General features: G+C 37.3%; 1 protein-coding gene across 1 annotated transcript in view; it reads left to right on the forward strand.

Moving 5' to 3' along the window:
- Nucleotides 1–8,881: 8,881 nt before the first annotated feature.
- The window catches only part of LOC105388397 (contactin-associated protein-like 4), a 29,015-nt gene continuing 19,104 nt past the window's right edge, over nt 8,882–18,792 (forward strand). The window contains exons 1-8 of the mRNA XM_048631536.1: nt 8,882–9,174; nt 10,390–10,512; nt 11,031–11,145; nt 11,389–11,493; nt 15,387–15,526; nt 16,548–16,699; nt 16,890–16,953; nt 17,625–17,909. Coding sequence (XP_048487493.1) covers nt 10,413–10,512; nt 11,031–11,145; nt 11,389–11,493; nt 15,387–15,526; nt 16,548–16,699; nt 16,890–16,953; nt 17,625–17,909 — 961 coding nt within the window. The 5' untranslated portion in view covers nt 8,882–9,174; nt 10,390–10,412. The remainder of the gene's footprint in view (nt 9,175–10,389; nt 10,513–11,030; nt 11,146–11,388; nt 11,494–15,386; nt 15,527–16,547; nt 16,700–16,889; nt 16,954–17,624; nt 17,910–18,792) is intronic.

Genomic DNA, 18,792 nt, shown 5'->3' on the forward strand with positions numbered 1-18,792 from the left:
CACTGGAGCTGTTTGTTAATAATTAAGCCATGTTCCGATTTCCGATGAAATTGATACAGGCCTAATGTGGAGGCTGAGCTGGTGGAAATTGAAAGTTGGAAATTAGGAAAAGTTTATTTCTACTTTAGTACCTAAAAGAGTTAATGTTGGAGTTGTAAGTCCGTAGAAACCAAAAAGTTTTGTTTTATACATGCACCCTTCCAATATGGAAGGCTATTAATTGATAATTCCATCATCACAATAAAGCCCCTTCATCATCATCAGCCTGTAGTCATCCACTACTCTCCCAAAAAGAGCCATCACACTCTATCCTCAGCCTTCCTCATCCAGCCGCTACCAGCCATTTGTCTTTAAAGATAGAGTCCCAAAATATACTATAATTAAAAAACTAAAAACAAAAACGTTTTAATGCTAAAGTTTACATGTTGCATCAACATTCGCCAACCGGTTTCCTTATAAAACCGAACCTTTAGATGCTACGTCAAAATTATCACTCTCATGTTTATCCTTATTGGCCTGAAATCGCACATAGGTATGGAGACAATTAAAGACGTTTATTACCTCCTGTCTGCAAGCGCACTGATAACATTCTACCCTGTATACGTATATTGTCTCTGGCGGCAAGTCGTAACGTGTATAAATAAATGGGTAGCACAGTTACTTGGTCTGCCATGGATGACTTCACCATTTAATTTACATCTCAAATTCTAATAGCGAGCGAGGAAAACAAACCATTGTCTTGTATGCAAATTTTAGTAAGTAGCGACAACCATTCATTTCTTAATTTTTGGAAAAAATTAAATTATTTTCTACCGAATTTATCTGGTACAGTATTCTAAGTAAAATATTATGTATATTGATAATATTATACATACAGGGTGTCCCAAAAGTCAACGTCATCCTTTAAAGGGCTGATCGGTCAGCTGACGAGAGGCCAGAATATCAGAATATGACCTTAGTAAAAACTCGATAATTTTCGAGATATTGACACTTTTATAAATTTGCTAAAAATCGACACCTTGGATCAGTTTTTTGCGTGCCGCCGGTACAAAAATCCATATTGTTAGAATTTGTTTGGTGTTGCATCACCCTGTATAGCCCTGCTATTGATCGCAGTCAAAAAAAATATCGAGTAATGCTGTATGTTTAAAAAAAACACGGTTTTCAAAGTCATAAAACTTAATCGTATTTTTTTATAAACAACTTTGACTCTACATACTGTAAAAAAAATATACCACGCAAACCTGGCACCTTAATTGAAAAGATTGCTCATTTAATGCAGTTTCCAAAATGGTATGAAACGTTGCTATTGTTTCAATTATCAAAAAATTTATTGCTATTTTAGTACAAAACGACCTCGATGTAAAATTGTTTGAAGGAAATTTATCTGACTGAATTTATTAAGGGTAAGTCATGTTGGAATGAGTAAAAGTAAAATAGGTGGTGGGGTCAGCCGTGGCAACATAGACGACGCAAAAATAGCTAAGAAAAAACTTACCAAACTCTTATAAAACATATTTTGCGTTTTTTACACCTTATTTAAAAAAACTAAATTTATTGACTTTTATTTTTATTTCTCAAAATTATAACACCACATTATTATATTTAGTACATAATCAGCAAAAAATAATACTCATTAATGGTCATAATCATCATTTTGAGAGTTTGGTTTTGTTTAACAATAACTTTAAAATAAATAACAAGTAATTAAAGGTAATGTTAATGACAAACTGATCTGTCCCTTTTTGGGATACTGTGGGTGTACAATGTATATGTGTAAGCGTTTTACTTGTACAATATCACACATTAGCACTACTCAGGAACGTTACCATGCGCTACATTTATGGGGAATGTGGAGTTGCTATAGTCCACTTTTTTCGAGAAAGATACTCAAAATGCGTTTTTTTTGTTCTGTGACAACGTTGTCTCTTTTCCCACTCCCGGCCACACCACCTATTTTACTTTTACTCATTCCAACATGACTTACCCTTAATAAATTCAGTCAGATAAATTTCCTTCAATCAATTTTACATCGAGGTCGTTTTGTACTAAAATAGCAATAACTTTTTTGTTAATTGAAACAATAGCAACGTTTCATACCATTATGGAAACTGCATTAAATGAGCAATCTTTTCAAATAAGGTGCCAGGTTTGCGTGGTATATTTTTTTACAGTATGTAGAGTCAAAGTTGTTTATAAAAAAATACGATTACCTTTTATGACTTTGAAAACCGTGTTTCTTTTAAACATACAGCATTACTCGATATTTTTTTTTACTGCGATCAATAGCAGGGCTATACAGGGTGATGCAACACCAAACAAATTCTAACAATATGGATTTTTGTACCGGCGGCACGCAAAAAACTGATCCAAGGTGTCGATTTTCAGCAAATTTATAAAAGTGTCAATATCTCGAAAATTATCGAGTTTTTACTAAGGTCATATTCTGATATTCTGGCCTCTCGTCAGCTGACCTATCAGCCCTTTAAGGGACGTTGACTTTTGGGACACCCTGTATAATTATGTCGATTCTGAAGGCAGAAATTCTAAATTTAGAGCTGTCAAAACCTTAATTTCTTTGTTTTAATTCGACTCTATGATTGTTTCCGTAAATGTCATTTTATGCTAGCATTTTTTTTAGTTTGACAGCGTTAACATTAGAATTACTGCCTTCAGAATCGACATCACTGTATGTTGAACACGAGATATAAAGTTTCGACCATACTTAGACATGAAATCTGTTTGGATGAGGAAGGAGAAGATACTCGTTACCAAAATTCGTTTCACCATTTAAATCGAGTCTGACACTATTTTAAAAACTGATACACTAACAGAACATAATATTATTTTATTAATTAAAAAACATCAAAATAACTCCGAATTTACAAAACCTGCAATTACAATAACAAAAGGCACAGAACACCCCACCATGATAGGTCACAACACACCAAACCCACACACAAGCACAGCAAATATTAATGAATTTTTCACACACAGCACATGGAATAAAAGGAGAAATGCAACTAGTTTGAATACGAGCCGTCGCGGTGAGGTCCGGATGCTGGTGTCGGATTACCGAGTGGTGTCAGTACATGCACTTGAACGATTTTTATCTGTTGAGTTGCAGTAAGTATAAAGAAGCGTCCGTAGTCGAGCTAGCTTCAGTTATCGTAACTGATCATTGAAGTTAAGCAACACATGAAACAAGAACAACAACAAAGAAAACAGCCACTTGAGATCTGTCACTCATTGAATGGGTTAACGATTTAAAGTGGTTGTTTTCAAGACGCTTGCGTGCTTCGGACGGCACCCAGCCGTGGCTGGGTCCCAGTTGCTGTTTTGGCAGCCGTCGTGAAGCCTTGTCAGAGACCCGAAAGGGCAACTTGAACACATCTGAAAGTCGGGTTGACCATAACAAACAAAATCAGAAATTTTTGCCTCTAGAATCTTCTATCGGGAATCAATATACCTACACACACGACTCTCGCGAGCAATGAAAAAGTTAGACAGTCAGTTACACATAAGCATTACATGACAGTAAATAATTTTAAAATCTAACGTTTAACTAGGTAATCATGTGTCTGTGTAGGGTCTATGTTATAATGTTATTTAACAGGTATTAAAGTAAATAGTGATTATGTTCTTTCAACAAGCATTGCAATAGCTCTGTAGCCAATTCCAAGCCAAACTCCACATTAAATAAATAGTGTACTAAATTATATACATTATCTACTAAACTATATATAACAATAATGTTCACAGCTATGAGGAAACAAAACGTATAAGTATCGTAAAGTTTAGCAACAGGGAGGGTTACTCTATCTTGACCAAAAAACGAACGAATGAGAGTTGTTATGCAATCGGCTCGTTTAGTACAACGATATAGAGTCGTGGTTAGCGGAGCAGCGCTCGGAAACTTAGGAGTGTTATAAATGTATCGTGTCTGTGTATCTGTATGTGGTACCGTAGCCTTCAAACTACTGAACCGATTTTTATTTCGTTTTTTTTGTGTCCTAGTCTGTTAATGTAATGTACTACAAGTGGTCTTAGCCATATTTTTTCAAAATCGGCTGAGACTTTCAAAAGTTTTGCGACTGTTAGACTGACTGCAACAGCATGTCGGGAATTTACCTTAGGCCGAGTTTTTTGATCCGTGGTCAACTTTAACCATTAGTCAAGTCACTTGTCAAACATGACAGCTGCATACGATTTTTGTTGGTTTTTAACTAATGGTAGCCTTTTTTGACCAAGGGTTGAGTTAACTAGGGATCAAAAAACTGGCCCTTAGTTAGGTTATCGTTACCTAGAGCGACCCTCCGGTTGCGTAACTCACAACATGATTGCATCGGGCCTCGCGCGAAATAAGAAAATGGCCGTGAAATTACGCACTTTTATATATTATCTGCGTTTACCACAAACAGAGTAAAGTGAATGTGGTTTCTGATGGCAGTGCCTTGGGTTATTTTTGTCTTGTTATGTTTTAGGAAGACTGTGTCTTGTAAGGCTTTATAACATCTTTATCATGCAACAGATGTCGAGCAATATCAAGACACCAAACCTTTGTTAATTTCCAAAAATCGTAGAACAAAAGGTGTTCAGAATGACCCTCCGGCCCCTAAGTCCCCTTTTAGCTTAGTACACAATTTTTATTACCTGGATATGTCGGTAAATATTATTATGTACTTATATTCAAACTTATACTTAAGTCCATCTATCCCAGGTGGGAATCAAAAGTAGGACCTTCCTTACAAATAAACAGAGACACTTACCCGTTACGCCTGTGGGTACGTAGTAGAATAGAATACAAAATCATGAGAACCAAGTAACTATAGGCTTGTAGTTGTCCATAGACAAACATAGATTGTTCGTGTAAGTACCTACACATGAGAAAACTGGCAAAAAGCTAATTATTGGGCTAAGTGTGTGACTAACTTAACATTAGCTCAAATTGTTCGTGCGTAGCTAGATTATAGCAAAAACATAGGTATGCAATGCTGATTCGTTATACTTTGGTATAATAATATTTAATCTATTATCGACTTTACATAAGAAATATTCAATGAAATTATACAAACAATTTTCTTAAAATCATACATAATATTTTATGACATCTAATTTTATGAAGGTGAATTAACTATTCGCTATGTCTTCATCTAAAACTCCATAGGAACTTTTTTTTCACGTACTTAATCTTAGACCATTTGCAAAGACGAATGTAGAACCTTTATACTTATGTTATAATGTATTATTTTTTCTTGGTATCTAGGTATTTAAGCATGCTTATTGCAGTTTACTCAGATCAGCCGATGACCAAGACAAAAGAGAAAAGAAACATATTTCTATTAAAGAAGATAATTCATAGTCTAATGAATATGAAATGGTGCATGCAAACGTGTTTATACAGACATGTGCGCCACCGTTAGCCATTGTCACTGGAACATGGCACTTGTACAGCCTGCTGCAGAGATATCTGACCATCCAGACGTAATTCAATTAAGGTTTACTTAGCTGAGAAGTGCCACCTACAAATCTAAATCAGATCTTGGACATCAGTGGGTAATGCTAGAGTAAACTTTTGTTTAGATAGATAGATACATAGAATACGCTTTATTTGCACACCAACAAAGAATCATATGAATAACAAATTTCAACTTAATTTGGGTACAAAACTTTGTTTACTGCCTAGCCGTAGGTACATTTTACTGTCATTCAAATTCCAAATATCGGAGGTGCTCAGGTATCTCTGTTGCAGTATATTTCATCAAGTTATTTATATTCTGATGCACTGTTAAAATATACTTCAATACCGAAGACGGCGTCATTAGGCTAACCTTTTCCCTATAGGATCTCACTGCACTTTTCATCGCTCGCGAATTTATTTTATGCGTACTCCTTTGCCGAAAAAATAACAAAAAGATGGTCTATTTTCTATGCAGCCAGCAACACCGTAACAACTCTCCGTCTACAACTCCTCTGCACTAAGTATCTACTAGACAGGGCAGTGTTGTGTGTAGTCACTACTCACTACAGTGTAACATATTGCAAGTGGGGCGATCGTCTCGAGCGATGGCCACGGCAGGTGCCGCGCATCCGGCACTGTCCACTGGCCTGAGATTATCAATATACTAACTAGATGGAGTGTCAGTCGAAAGAAATGTCTCGACAAATAACACCACTCTTCTGCCTACCATCTCTTATTTTGAATTAGTTTGGTATTTGCGACTTTATTAATTGGTACAATGATTGTTAGATTGAATTTAAAGCGGTTTGATAGTAAACAAAACGCGGACAGTTTTTTGCTTTGTTTTTATATGTGACACACCATCTTGTTCCTATATTGTTAATCTAAGACTGTCCTTTATAATGCTACTGCAATTATTATTCACTCATTCTATGTTCAAACTTTTAGCCCTTCGGTACACATTTTGATAGATATAAATACGTATGAAATTAAAAAAAAAAACAATTAAAAACTTGCTTAACGGTCTTCAAACATCAAACAATATCATAAATGCTTGTGGGTAACCAAGGGGTCACTCTCTAAATCGACGAACGAACTAACAAGAATTGTCACGCAATCGACACGCTTAGTACAATGAGATAAAGTCGTGGTTAGCGCTGCTGCTGTTGAAAAATTTTGTTCGTTCATTCATTGATTTAGAGAATGACCCCCCAGTCACGCAAGAAACGGAAATGGGCCACTGCGATTGGCTAGTTGGCTACTTCATTTGGATTCCGCATCACTTTATGTAACCTCCAAAAATATTTGCCTTATTTGTTAGCGATCACTGGCTTCGATGCACCTTTCTTTCATTCTCTTTACTGCAACCAGTTTACAAAGACCTATCACCGACACGATAATCTGAATAAAGTCTTCTTTGAACGCGGAAAAAGAGGAGGTCTGGTAACACTGGTTGTTTAAAAAGTAGGTTCAAGCCATTTGCAGTAAAAAGTTTAAGTTCTATACCTAGTCAGGAAGTTGATGATAAAATAAAAAAGGTTGGTTGTCTTTGCTCAGATTGTCTTTAGATGTGCTTTAGATTAGTACTTAATTAATCATTGACAATGCCACCTGTTTTGTGTCGGAAATACTGCGATTAGTTGTTTTATATACCTCAGTAGATACAGGCGCGTTCTCAGCTATGAGAATTATTATATTGTGTTTTTATTACCAGTTTAAAAATGTCTACTCCATATTTTAGAGGAATTACCTAATATTAAAATATTTGGTTTACACACTGCATTGAGTAGTTTCAGAACTGAATTATGAATTTGGTATTCAAAGTACGATCAACCTCGTAAGTTGTTCTAAAATGTTGTACCTTGTCAAACTAACAAACCTCCAATGTATGAGTGCTCTATGAATGAATAAATATAGAGTTACGGTTAGTGAATATGCATATGCAAAGGTAAAAAAGTTACAACTTGTGAAGCTGACTCTACAAAACAGTGTACACTATGCATCCACATAATAAAAAATATACCTAAGTTTCTATTACATAACGTATGTTTAACATTATAATTTTCTACTGTAATAGAGCTTGTTAAACGATAAACAACGCTTATCATGTCATACAATTATTTAGCTTACAATCCTACATTCACTGGATTAGTGAAAAGTTAATAGTAGTAATTATTCAATTGGCCGATATTTAACACCTAAGTACCTACAGTCACTTAAAAATGACCCAAATACTTATGTAAGTTTCGCCTCTACATTGGTAATGTTACATGTAAGCTGATATTAACTGATATTTAGACCAACTATTGTTTGAACGTACTTTCCAAATCAATTATTGATTATCCAATTATTAACCTAGTTTAGTGCACTTTTGAGCGTCTTACTTCCTTCCGTAAGGATTTTATTAGATAAATACAGGTGTTGCAAAATGTAAACTAAACTAAGCCGAAAAGTCAATATGGTAATCTTTTGTTCTATGACTTTAGGTAATTCGCAAAAAAAAATCTGATACAAAAAAGTAAAGTTTTCGACACCCTATCAAACCTGTTCTAGACGTACAAGCATAAAGTCTTCTATAACTACGACTTCCACTACACCTATAAATGTAACAACATTGTACTGTAACAGCTATTTATAGAAGGTCCAAGTATAAACCAGGTAACCTAATACCGTTTCCAGTCTGGAGTCAATTAAATCAGTCGTCGCCAATTAACCGACTGATGCGGAGATAAACTGTGCACCCCTGATCTCGCATTAATAAATGTACATCAAGAGGCCAGTTGACTCTTTATACAGGGTGTAAAAAATTATATAAATAAGGAAACACTTGGATCTTTATAAAGCATGTTGCAAAAAGTGTAGGTATAGTTAGGCGCAAATGACACAGGGGGTCATTCTAAACAACTTTTGTTCTACGATATAAAAAAATATCTAATCATAATTTATATGCTTGTATCGTATCATCTTATTACTTAGTAATAACTGTTAACCACGGGAACATAAACTTCATTACTCAGTTCATTATAAAACTTATTTCCCTAAGGTCTGAGTGAAGTAGTGATGAACGTAACAACGTTTAACTGTGACATAACTCGCATACGCACTTGTTACAAAGTGCGATCCACAAAGTAGAAAGTACACAATTAATACTCCTGCGATACCTGTGATGTAAACTTATGAGTTGGATAGGAAGTACCTACTTACCCATAAACAAAACATATAAGTATAATAATGTATAATAACTTTTTTCAAAAGAAACATAATCAAGTAAATAACAACTTACACAGGCAAAAAAACTCATGAACAAACATATTGAAACTATCGTAAATCTGTATATTCCAATGAGGTACACTAAACCAATTCACTTAATTCCCTTTAGGAACACCGGCAGCGGCGGCGGCCAGAATAGTTGGTGTCATCATTATTGATACGCTCAGTCTCCACTCTGCCTCGCAGGACACGCGTCCTGGCTGGATATAAAGTGTAATAAAAAACAAGAAAAAAGTTTGTCTTTGCCGCGGCGCGAACTTTTTTCTTAATTTTCTCCTTCCCGCGTTTTGTTTTAGTGACTGTCAGATGTTTTTCCTATTCTTGGAATGTTCTTTTTCAAGAAAGTGTTGTTTTAACGTTAAATGAAATGTTTTAAAAATAAGTGGTGAAGGGAAATGTGATTTTGTTTTTAGTGTGACGGATATTGTATTTTACTTTTAAAGGTAAGTATGTGTTATTTGAATTAATATGTGTGCTTTGGTATTTTAACAATTTTTAAATATTTAATTAAAAATATGAATATACGCAACAAACGATATACTTAATATAAAATTCATTATTTCGGCTGTTAGCCTGTTTTCACCGCCAATTTTACTTTAAATTTTACCATTGTGTAACTTATAGCCGTTTAAAATAAAATAATTTCATGGTAACTTTTGTTAAACTCAACCCAAAAATCGAGTGCCAACTGCCAACCGCCTCGAGACAACTATGGTTACTTTAGCCAATTTAGTTCTTCTCCTAAACCGTTGTAACTTGATCTCTTCACTCTTTACTGGCCTCAGAAATCGTACGAAAACTCGTAAGCAATGACAACAGCGGGAGGTCTTATTTCATTGGTTAGCATCAGCCAGCCCACAACTCTGCTCTGATACTACATTTCCGTTCTGTTCCCTACGCGAATACCTCTACGTACGATTATGAACTTTAATGGTAGAGTTTTTATGGCTTTTATTCGGGAAAATGTTACCTTGATGACACGGAAGGGCACTTTTTAAAGAATATTCGTCCGTTACTCATACCACCTCATACTTACTTTTGTGCTAACAGTGGTTAAGTAATTTACCCGCAATTTACCCATATTGTTCATTGTGCACAGCTGCCTAGGTTATGTGTATACCTATCAGATGTGTATTACATTAAATTTCATACAAGTTTTGTTTATCACAATAGGTAGCTACATAAAAAAATCCCGGTGTTGAAATAAGTAGTCGATAAGTTTAGTGATATTATTTGAATTGAGTTGCTTTTAGGTATTCCGATTCCTTAGTTTGTTTGCAAAAGGAATTACACGTATATGATTTATAGACCATTAAGCCCTCGTTTGAGACTAATTTACTGGCTAGGTAGGTAGAGTTGTATAATTGTATATTTATGTTACCGCCTCCCGCACAGTTAGGTGAAGCTGAAAGAGTCCTTTAAAAAAAACTAGATTGGGCTGTATTCGGAAAGCTTTGTGACATATTCTCCTCGGCCTCCGAGCCTGAAGGAAAAAGTCTTCAACTAGTGCGTCCTACGAGTGATGACTTATGATGCGAGGACAGCCGAGGACCGAGTGCTGTGGCGCTCCTTGGCAGATGCCTATGTCCAGCAGTGGATGATTATTTGCTTATAATGATGAAGGAACATAATGTAACGAAAATCTCTATACTTTACAGATAAATGCGCGTTCAGTCCCAATATGGTGGTCCGGCGGCTGCTCCCGCTCCCGCTGCTGGCGCTGCTGGTGTGGGGGGGCGCCGCCGCCAGCCTGCCCGGCGACCTCGCGCATGTAGATAAACGTTAGTATCACTGACAGCTTAGCATAAGCTGGAACGATTTGGAAGACGTTTATTTATTTATTTATTTATTCTTCATTGCACAATATACAAAAGTAATTATGTACAATAGACTTAATGCTGATACAAATAAAGACTTGATGCAGACGTTGATACAAATAAAGGCCAACCAGTGCCAGCATGGTGTGTGGAGAAACGTTAGTAGTAGAATCAATATACAGGTGGGTGGAATTGGGAAGGACGAGGACTGAGAATTACGGGTTGATGATGATGATCTTACCAAAACCGAACCGAATGTTTAGCCCTGTCAAACAGTTAATTGTCTAATGCTGGACGTTGAGACAAATAAAGCCTCAAGGCCATACTCATTTAACCTATACCTAGAGAAATGGTCCATCCTGCGGCGGGCATATTATGTTTAAGACCCGTTCAACGATCAGCATCCTAGCACGTACATTCTTTTTCACTTACCACCACAAATCCCGAAGTTCCATTCTCATAATATTATCTCTCTCTTACAGTACCACCGCCAACCACGGTATCTCTCTCCCCCACTACGTCCAGCGCCAGCGTGCCGTCCTACTCGCCCACGTACGCCACCGTCATCCCGCCCGTGCCGCCCAGCGATCGAGACAGGTGGGTGCTCACTCTGTATCCAAGGTTTTTCTTATCACCATGTTTGACGACCACTAGAGCTGTAGACCAGAGGTATGATGTCTTGTTTTATAAGGTAGGTATTATATTGTTATCTATACCTTCTATTACCTATATTCTTATTTCTTACATCTTTTGGTTTTCAAATCTTTTTTAAACACTTTACACATTCATAGAAAACCCAGAAACAGACAGTGTAACAAATAAGTCTTGTAACTTTTGCAGGTTTCTGACGTTTGCGGAGTCGGGACATCACAGAACGTTCATGTTCGCGAAAGACAACACTTACATACAGCTGGACGGAGATATCATACAGAGGTTTCAGTTGAGGTAAAATTATTATACTTACATATCTACAATACTTATGCTTTAGCTAAAGATAATTGTTTGAAATAACTATTAAAACATTATTTTTTACACTACTCATATTTTATCCCAAATTACATACAACGCCATGGGATAGATGAGAAAAAATTATAACTATACTGACAGTCGTCAAATGACCATTTAATTAAGTACCTACCTAATTTATCGCTACGCCGTGGTTACGCCTTAACGGAAATTAAAAGAAGAGTCAACACGAAACCAATAAAAGAGAAATGCAGATCAACTAAACAACTTTAATCAGTTGATCAAACCAGTAAACGATCCGAATTTCTACAGAAATGTTATCGAATATAGCATCTGGAGATGTTTATTTATGTAGTGACCACGACATTTAATTGTATCGCCGCATATTGGGAAAATATAACATCTAGGAAAATTGGACTGAGGTGACTAGTTCAATTCGAGACTATGGTCTATTTCTCAAAATCAGTTGTGGGTACATGTATGTAGGAATTAAATCAGATGTTGTATTTATCACTTTTATTATATAAGGGTCAAAATAAAATAAAGAAATATGAAATCGTCTTTACGTCTTTATACGTCTTTCACACTCTGCTTTCACTCTATGCTCCTCTGTTATTCGTCGTCATGGATACTTCACCTTGCGTTCTGTTCCACTCCCACACTCGGCCATCCTGACATTAAGGCTGCCCTCAGCCTTATTCATTACAATAACTGTAAAGTACAAGGTTACACACAATATAAAACATAGCATTATCAAACGTTAAAGATAAGCTTCTTATTAAAACAAAAAAAAACTAAAAACTTAGCAACTCAAGTTAACAACAATTTAGATTAGTTAGATTTCAACTTAGGGTCTAGACAGAAAAACATAAACAACTATTCTATGCAAACAACATCTTGAAATACCTATTCAATATACCTATAATACCTGTTTTGTTTAAACACACCTTTTGTAAAGAATATGAGCCTTAAGCCTTCAAGACTTAACCTTACAATCATTACAAAACCTATCTAGATTGACTTTATTTACTGCTCACACATAACTTATTTATTACCATCACTGACTTCTTCATTCATCATCACTATCATACCGACACCAATAGAATATTATGCAATAACAAAACAAAATAAGAACTTACTTACTCTTTATGGTCTGGCCACGGTTTCATGTGGTCTGTAGAGCTAGAAGTACGACCTGGACCTTCGCTGCTGGCATCTAATTTCTCTACATCATACCTGTCATTCCGCTTCACCTTCTTCACTACGTAGGGACTTAGGTTTCAATTTAAGAAACACACCAAATTGAGTCCTCTTAATTGCCACCAAGTCTCCCTCCTTGTACTTGTGACTCTCCTTCCTACCTCTATCTTTCACCATTTTCCTATTTAACAATTTATAATCTACACAGACTCTGGTGTCCCCGTCTTTCTTCTTAACTAAAACTAAAGGGCTAGCGTACTCTGAATAACTCACCTGAATAATGTTGTCGTCCAGCCACTCTCTTACTTGGTTTTCTACTACCTTTTGCTCTGCTAGTGAAATACGTCTCGGCCGCTGAGCCACCGGGATATCATCCTTCAGCACGATCTTCATCTGTATGGGAGCCTCCTTGACCTGTAGGGGCTGGTAGTTCTCTACCATCTCCGTCAGCTGCTCCTTGTACTGGATATCACCAATGTAATCTACAACCACAGAATCACATGTATAACACCCTACTTGTTTCATCCATTCGTCATCTTTCATACGTAAACTCACGCGTCCGTCTTCCATAATCAATACCACTCTTCTCAAAAAATCTTGACCAATTATCACATCGTAAGGCAAACAACTTCTATTCACAACATGAAACAATACGTTATTATAATGTTCTTTATCTATCTTCACACTTAAAGTGACTTTCCCTAGGGGTTTCACTTCCAATTGTCCGAGTCCCACCAAAGCACTCACATGTCCCTCGTCAAACTTAGGAGAACCTATTAGTTTGTAGTATTCGTCGGTTAACAAGTTAACTTCACTGCCCGTATCTATTAAAGCAGTCATTTTGCAGTCTGAAATTTCAATAGTCTTCATCGGCTTTCGTCTTTCCGTCTGTTTGTTTACATTTGCATTCGCATCTGTCATCTTGACGTTGACGTCCATACAGTTTGAACTGTCACTGGCTGTCACGTTCTCACGTCGTTGGTTGCTCCGACTCGCTGCTGAATTTTCGTTGTTTGACTCCGTAGGCATGGTGAGCATTGAACGCCTCTGTTGACACTGCGTAGCAATATGTCCAAAGTCGTTGCAGCGGAAACATTTAATACCTCTCTGTCTGTACGGGCAATCTGCTGACATGTGTTGACTCTCTCCACAGTTGTAGCACAGTCGCACGGCCGTCGTCCTGTTGCCTGGCGCGAGTGCAGCTGCTGCGGGGCCTGCGGGTGTAGTTGCAGTAGGTAGACGATTGAAGACCGGTGCCCGTCTTCCGCTCGACTTCTGCCTGATGGTCTCGTACACTTTCAACTTTTCTTTCAGATCCCCATAGGTCGTCACGCCGTACAGCATCACCTTATGTAACTCGTCGTCTAGTATTCCGTCCACGATGTATTTAATAGCGACGTAGTCGGGCATCTTGCCTCGCTTGCCGAGCTCTTTCATTAACAGCATGTAGTCTAGGCACGTCTCATTTGCTTTCTTCTTCCGGCTACTCATTAACTCATGGATCGTCTTGGAATCTACGGTGTCTGGGAACTTCTTGGTGACCGCCGTCTTCAGAGCCTCCCACGTCTTGAAGGGTTTCTCTGAACGCAGCCAGAGTGCCGCCGTACCGGTCAGTGACCTGCGCCCCACGATCAGCCGCTGCAGCTCCGTCCACCCGAAGATCTCGGCGTTGTCATCGACCTCCTGCGCCCACCGTGCTGCGGAATCGGTCTGGTCGCACCCACTGAACTTAGCTACCAGCTCCTCCGTGTACGTGAGCGGTCCTGATGTTCCGACTGCCTCCCCGCCATCTCCCGTCGTCGTCCGTGGCATCTTCTTGTCGTCGTCGTTACGTCTTAAAATGGTATATGTTCAGACCTGAAGGCGTTGTGATGCGAAGAAAAATTTTCTTGTAAAATTTGCAACTGTCAGTCTTGTTCTTTTTATAAAAATCCGTCTTCATCCGCCGTAATCTCCGAGATTTTTTTAATTTTATTTATCCCGGACGAGCCCCCAATTTGTAGGAATTAAATCAGATGTTGTATTTATCACTTTTATTATATAAGGGTCAAAATAAAATAAAGAAATATGAAATCGTCTTTACGTCTTTATACGTCTTTCACACTCTGCTTTCACTCTATGCTCCTCTGTTATTCGTCGTCATGGATACTTCACCTTGCGTTCTGTTCCACTCCCACATGTACTTTAATAATATATCTCGATAAAACATGACGAACACACGTTATATAGGTAATGGTCCACTGCTAGGCATCCTTTCCGAATGAACTAAAAGACTGTCGTCGGCCTTATTAATCCAAGAACAGGACCCCAATTCTCGACCACTAGTCTTTAATGTCTAGTGTTAGAATTTGTTGAGAAGAGGTTGCTATTTACAAGGCGTTACGTCGCGCCACTGACAGTAGACATTAAAGACTAGTGGTACAGAATTGGGGTCCAGTTCTTGAAAAACTACAGACAAGTATGTCCAGGATCCAGGTCCAGCGGACTGTAGGACGTTTCATGCTGCGTTTGTCTGTTCTTTCATTTCCAATTTTGTGGCCCAATTATATGGAAAGCAAAACAAAATTTATACACAAAAGCTATAGACGAGCAAGTTTAAATGCGTGTATTTCGAGCATCAATTTCCTCCTTTACCAAAGACGTTGAACAAAATAACCACCATCTAATTCCAGACTGTGCCGCGAGATATCGTTCCGGTTCCGCACGCGGCTGCCGCACGGGCTGCTGGTCTACCACAACGTCAAGAAGAACCCCGTGTTCAAGATGCAGCCCTACGCGCTCTATGTCATTGTGGAGAAGGGGGAGCTGAAAGGTGAATAATATATTGTTTGTAAAAGGCAGGAAATTGTACAGGGATAGGAGCTCCGCTCGCTACTAGAGTTGATGCGAAGTCGAGGCGGCGTCAGGGTAACCCTCAGCCCTCAGCCCTAAATATATTACGGATGAATAGACAGACAAAGCGAGGAGTCATTATTAACTTAAGCCGTTATTTAACTTACTGAATAGTAGGTATTAAGTATAACATATGCATTCAGGTCTTATTAATTCTGATTCTAGCTACTAAATCACGTCTAAATCTATTCCTTGCTGACATCTAAGCAAAAGTATTCTACTAATTACCTACTTCACACTTTGCTACATAAGGCCACTGACTCTAATTGATATAAACAAATAAATAACATTTGACAGCGATAATCAATTTGCGTTCTTTATTCAAATTAAAAGGCTTTTAATGTTGCCGAAAAACATTAAGGCTTATTGATGACCGTAGAGGTTTAACTAGGCTAATTGCGTTTAGTTTTGCGTACACAGATTCTTTTATGATGACTAGCATTTATCATCTTTAATACTTATTTGAGGATTGCCTAATACGCAGTAAGTAAGCCTGGCTTGTTGCGTTGTTTATGTTCATTGTTTTTAACTTTTGCAATACTATGGGTATGTTGTATAATGTGGATTCTCATATACTTTGTACAATATTGTTTCTTCCTTTTTGCGATTCTCCCAACAGAGACCATTGGAACAGGGTGGTTGTCACCATCGACGTGCACCGACCAGTATCCGATATACGGGTTCATTATCGACGTAGATAAACGTCACTATATCGCGATTTGCCATAAATACGACGCTGTTAAATGAGTTTATCGACGTCGATAACATACACGTGCAACGGCCACAGACTCACACTACTTATTACTTATTAAAATATATCTTTCCTCGTTTTGAGTTGTCGATAGGCCCCAAAGCGTTGGTCATATTCAAGAAGAAGAATAGGCTAGTAGCTATAAATTTAATAATACTTACAAATTCTATAACCTACGTATTAATTCCAGTGGTCCACGTATTCGGCAAGCACCTGACATCGGTGACAGTCGGGAGGGCTCTCAACAGAGACCAGTGGCACAGCGTGGTCGTGACCATAGACGTGCACGGCGCCAGGCTCATAGCTAAGGTGGATAATATGAAGGAAGAGGTTTATTTGAAGGTAACGCTTAGAATTTAGAATAAGATTTTACTTCTCGATTGTCATAATATCATTTATTTGTACCACCGCTTCACAAAGGCTCGGTCGCTCGGTCCCTAGGCGAGTGTTATGATCTAAGCAAAAAAACAGCGCTATGCGTATATGTGTTAGATTGATTGATACATAACATACTTACCTAATGTATTTTCAGGGCTTAAGTTTTGATACAAACTACGGTATCACTGACAACTTAACTTCAGTCATTCTAATCGGAGGTGAGTTATAGTTTTTTTACCAGATTATTTATTTATTATATTAAATTTATGTATGTAACTTTTTAAATAATAAATCCATTTAAAATTGAGTTATAATGCTATGATAATGTATCTAACTTGTAGGCATTTGTAATGCAGCATTATGCGAACTACAGCAAACCAACATACTTATAAAATGAAATGTATAAATTATGCCTTAGTGTACAAGTACCCATATAACGAACCCAACTCATTCAATACCCATTTAGATACAAACCCGATAAGTCCATTTACATCCATTGAATATCCCGATGACATTGAAATAAATACGGTTTTTGAATGACAAGGCTGGCTAAATCCAATTAGTAGCACAAAAGGAAGTCAAAAGTCAATGGCATAGAGTTAAGAGTTAGAGGTCGGTCTTTGCTTTTGAGATAGTTCATGCACCCGACTTGAGGCCATTGAAAGATTTGAAGTGGGAATTATTTTACGACTACTGTAAATGCCAACACTATTTCAAGCATTCTGTATAGTGTGTCTACTATCGATGAAATATGTTTTAAGTACCTCTGTCTCCTAAATGTAGGTAATTTATTTTAGACCCGCATTGTAGTACCTACCAAATGTTAACGTTTATGTCTTTCCAAAGTTAACACAAAATGAGTTTACTACCAAACTTTTCAACCCCACAGGCTTGAGCTCCGAAGAAAAACTCCACGGTGTCAAATACATAATAGAATCATTCGTGGGTTGCATTAGCGACATGGTGCTAAGTTCTGGCAAGGCCGCTTCAGACCTCCTACCAATAGTACCCCTAATAGCTACAAAACATGAAAATGTTAAGGAAGGGTGTATTGATAAATGCAGGACTATGGAAAATCTCTGCTTCGAAGGTTCGAGGTGTATCAATGAGTACAATGGGTATCGCTGCGACTGTTTTGGGACCTTGTATGAAGAACAGCTGTGTGATGTTTATAGTGAGTATTATGGCCAATTTTTGTGCATCAGAAAGATTTTAGATATAAGTAGATCAAAGGAATCAAAGTAGCATTTTGTGAATAGCTTCACTATCATACTCGTACTGTCATTTTCAATATTGTAACTGCATAGGTATTTAGAGGTATGTATGTGTCAGTATTCAGTATCGTATACTGTATCATGGTTACTTGGTATGTCGACTGGCGTCATCTATAGATGGAGTTATTGAAGTGGTAGATAATGCATACAATTTACTCTTTTGTTTAAAACGTCTTACGGTGAGGAATGCTTATTTTCGCTCTTTTTAATAAGCCCTTTTCATTCTTCCAAAGAAATTACATTACGCAATATCCCATAGTGGCACTCGCACTTATAATAACCGTTTATATAACACCCGTCAAAACCGATAGGTGTTGTTTTAACTTAATTATAGTTATCTTAAATATTGCAGTTATCTTTCAATCGCTTTAGGAGATGAGGCTACTTGTTCACTTTCACTAATTTATTGCTTTGTTTTGTTGGTACTTATCGGAGTATCATACTTTCGAATGTACGATATCGAAGTGTCATGGAAATTACGTTATAAAAGACGGTTGTCATTGCATCATCGCCGTTTATCCCAAATTATCTTGATTATTGTTGTATTACCTGTTGTTGTATTGTCTGTTATTCAAAAAGATTAGCTTAAACTCTTTTATTTTATACAATATATAAAGCATAAACATAGTATTAAGTTATATGTAATGCACAATTTGATTATGATCAAACTCATCCATTAAAAGGAAAAGCACCCAGAAAACCCGCGCTATCGCCTATCCTATTATAAAGCTGAGCTCCAGCACCGGGAACCAACACTTAAAATGATAATTTTTATATTAGTTA

The sequence above is a fragment of the Plutella xylostella genome, chromosome 29 (assembly GCF_932276165.1).
Source record: "Plutella xylostella chromosome 29, ilPluXylo3.1, whole genome shotgun sequence".
NCBI lineage: Eukaryota > Metazoa > Arthropoda > Insecta > Lepidoptera > Plutellidae > Plutella > Plutella xylostella.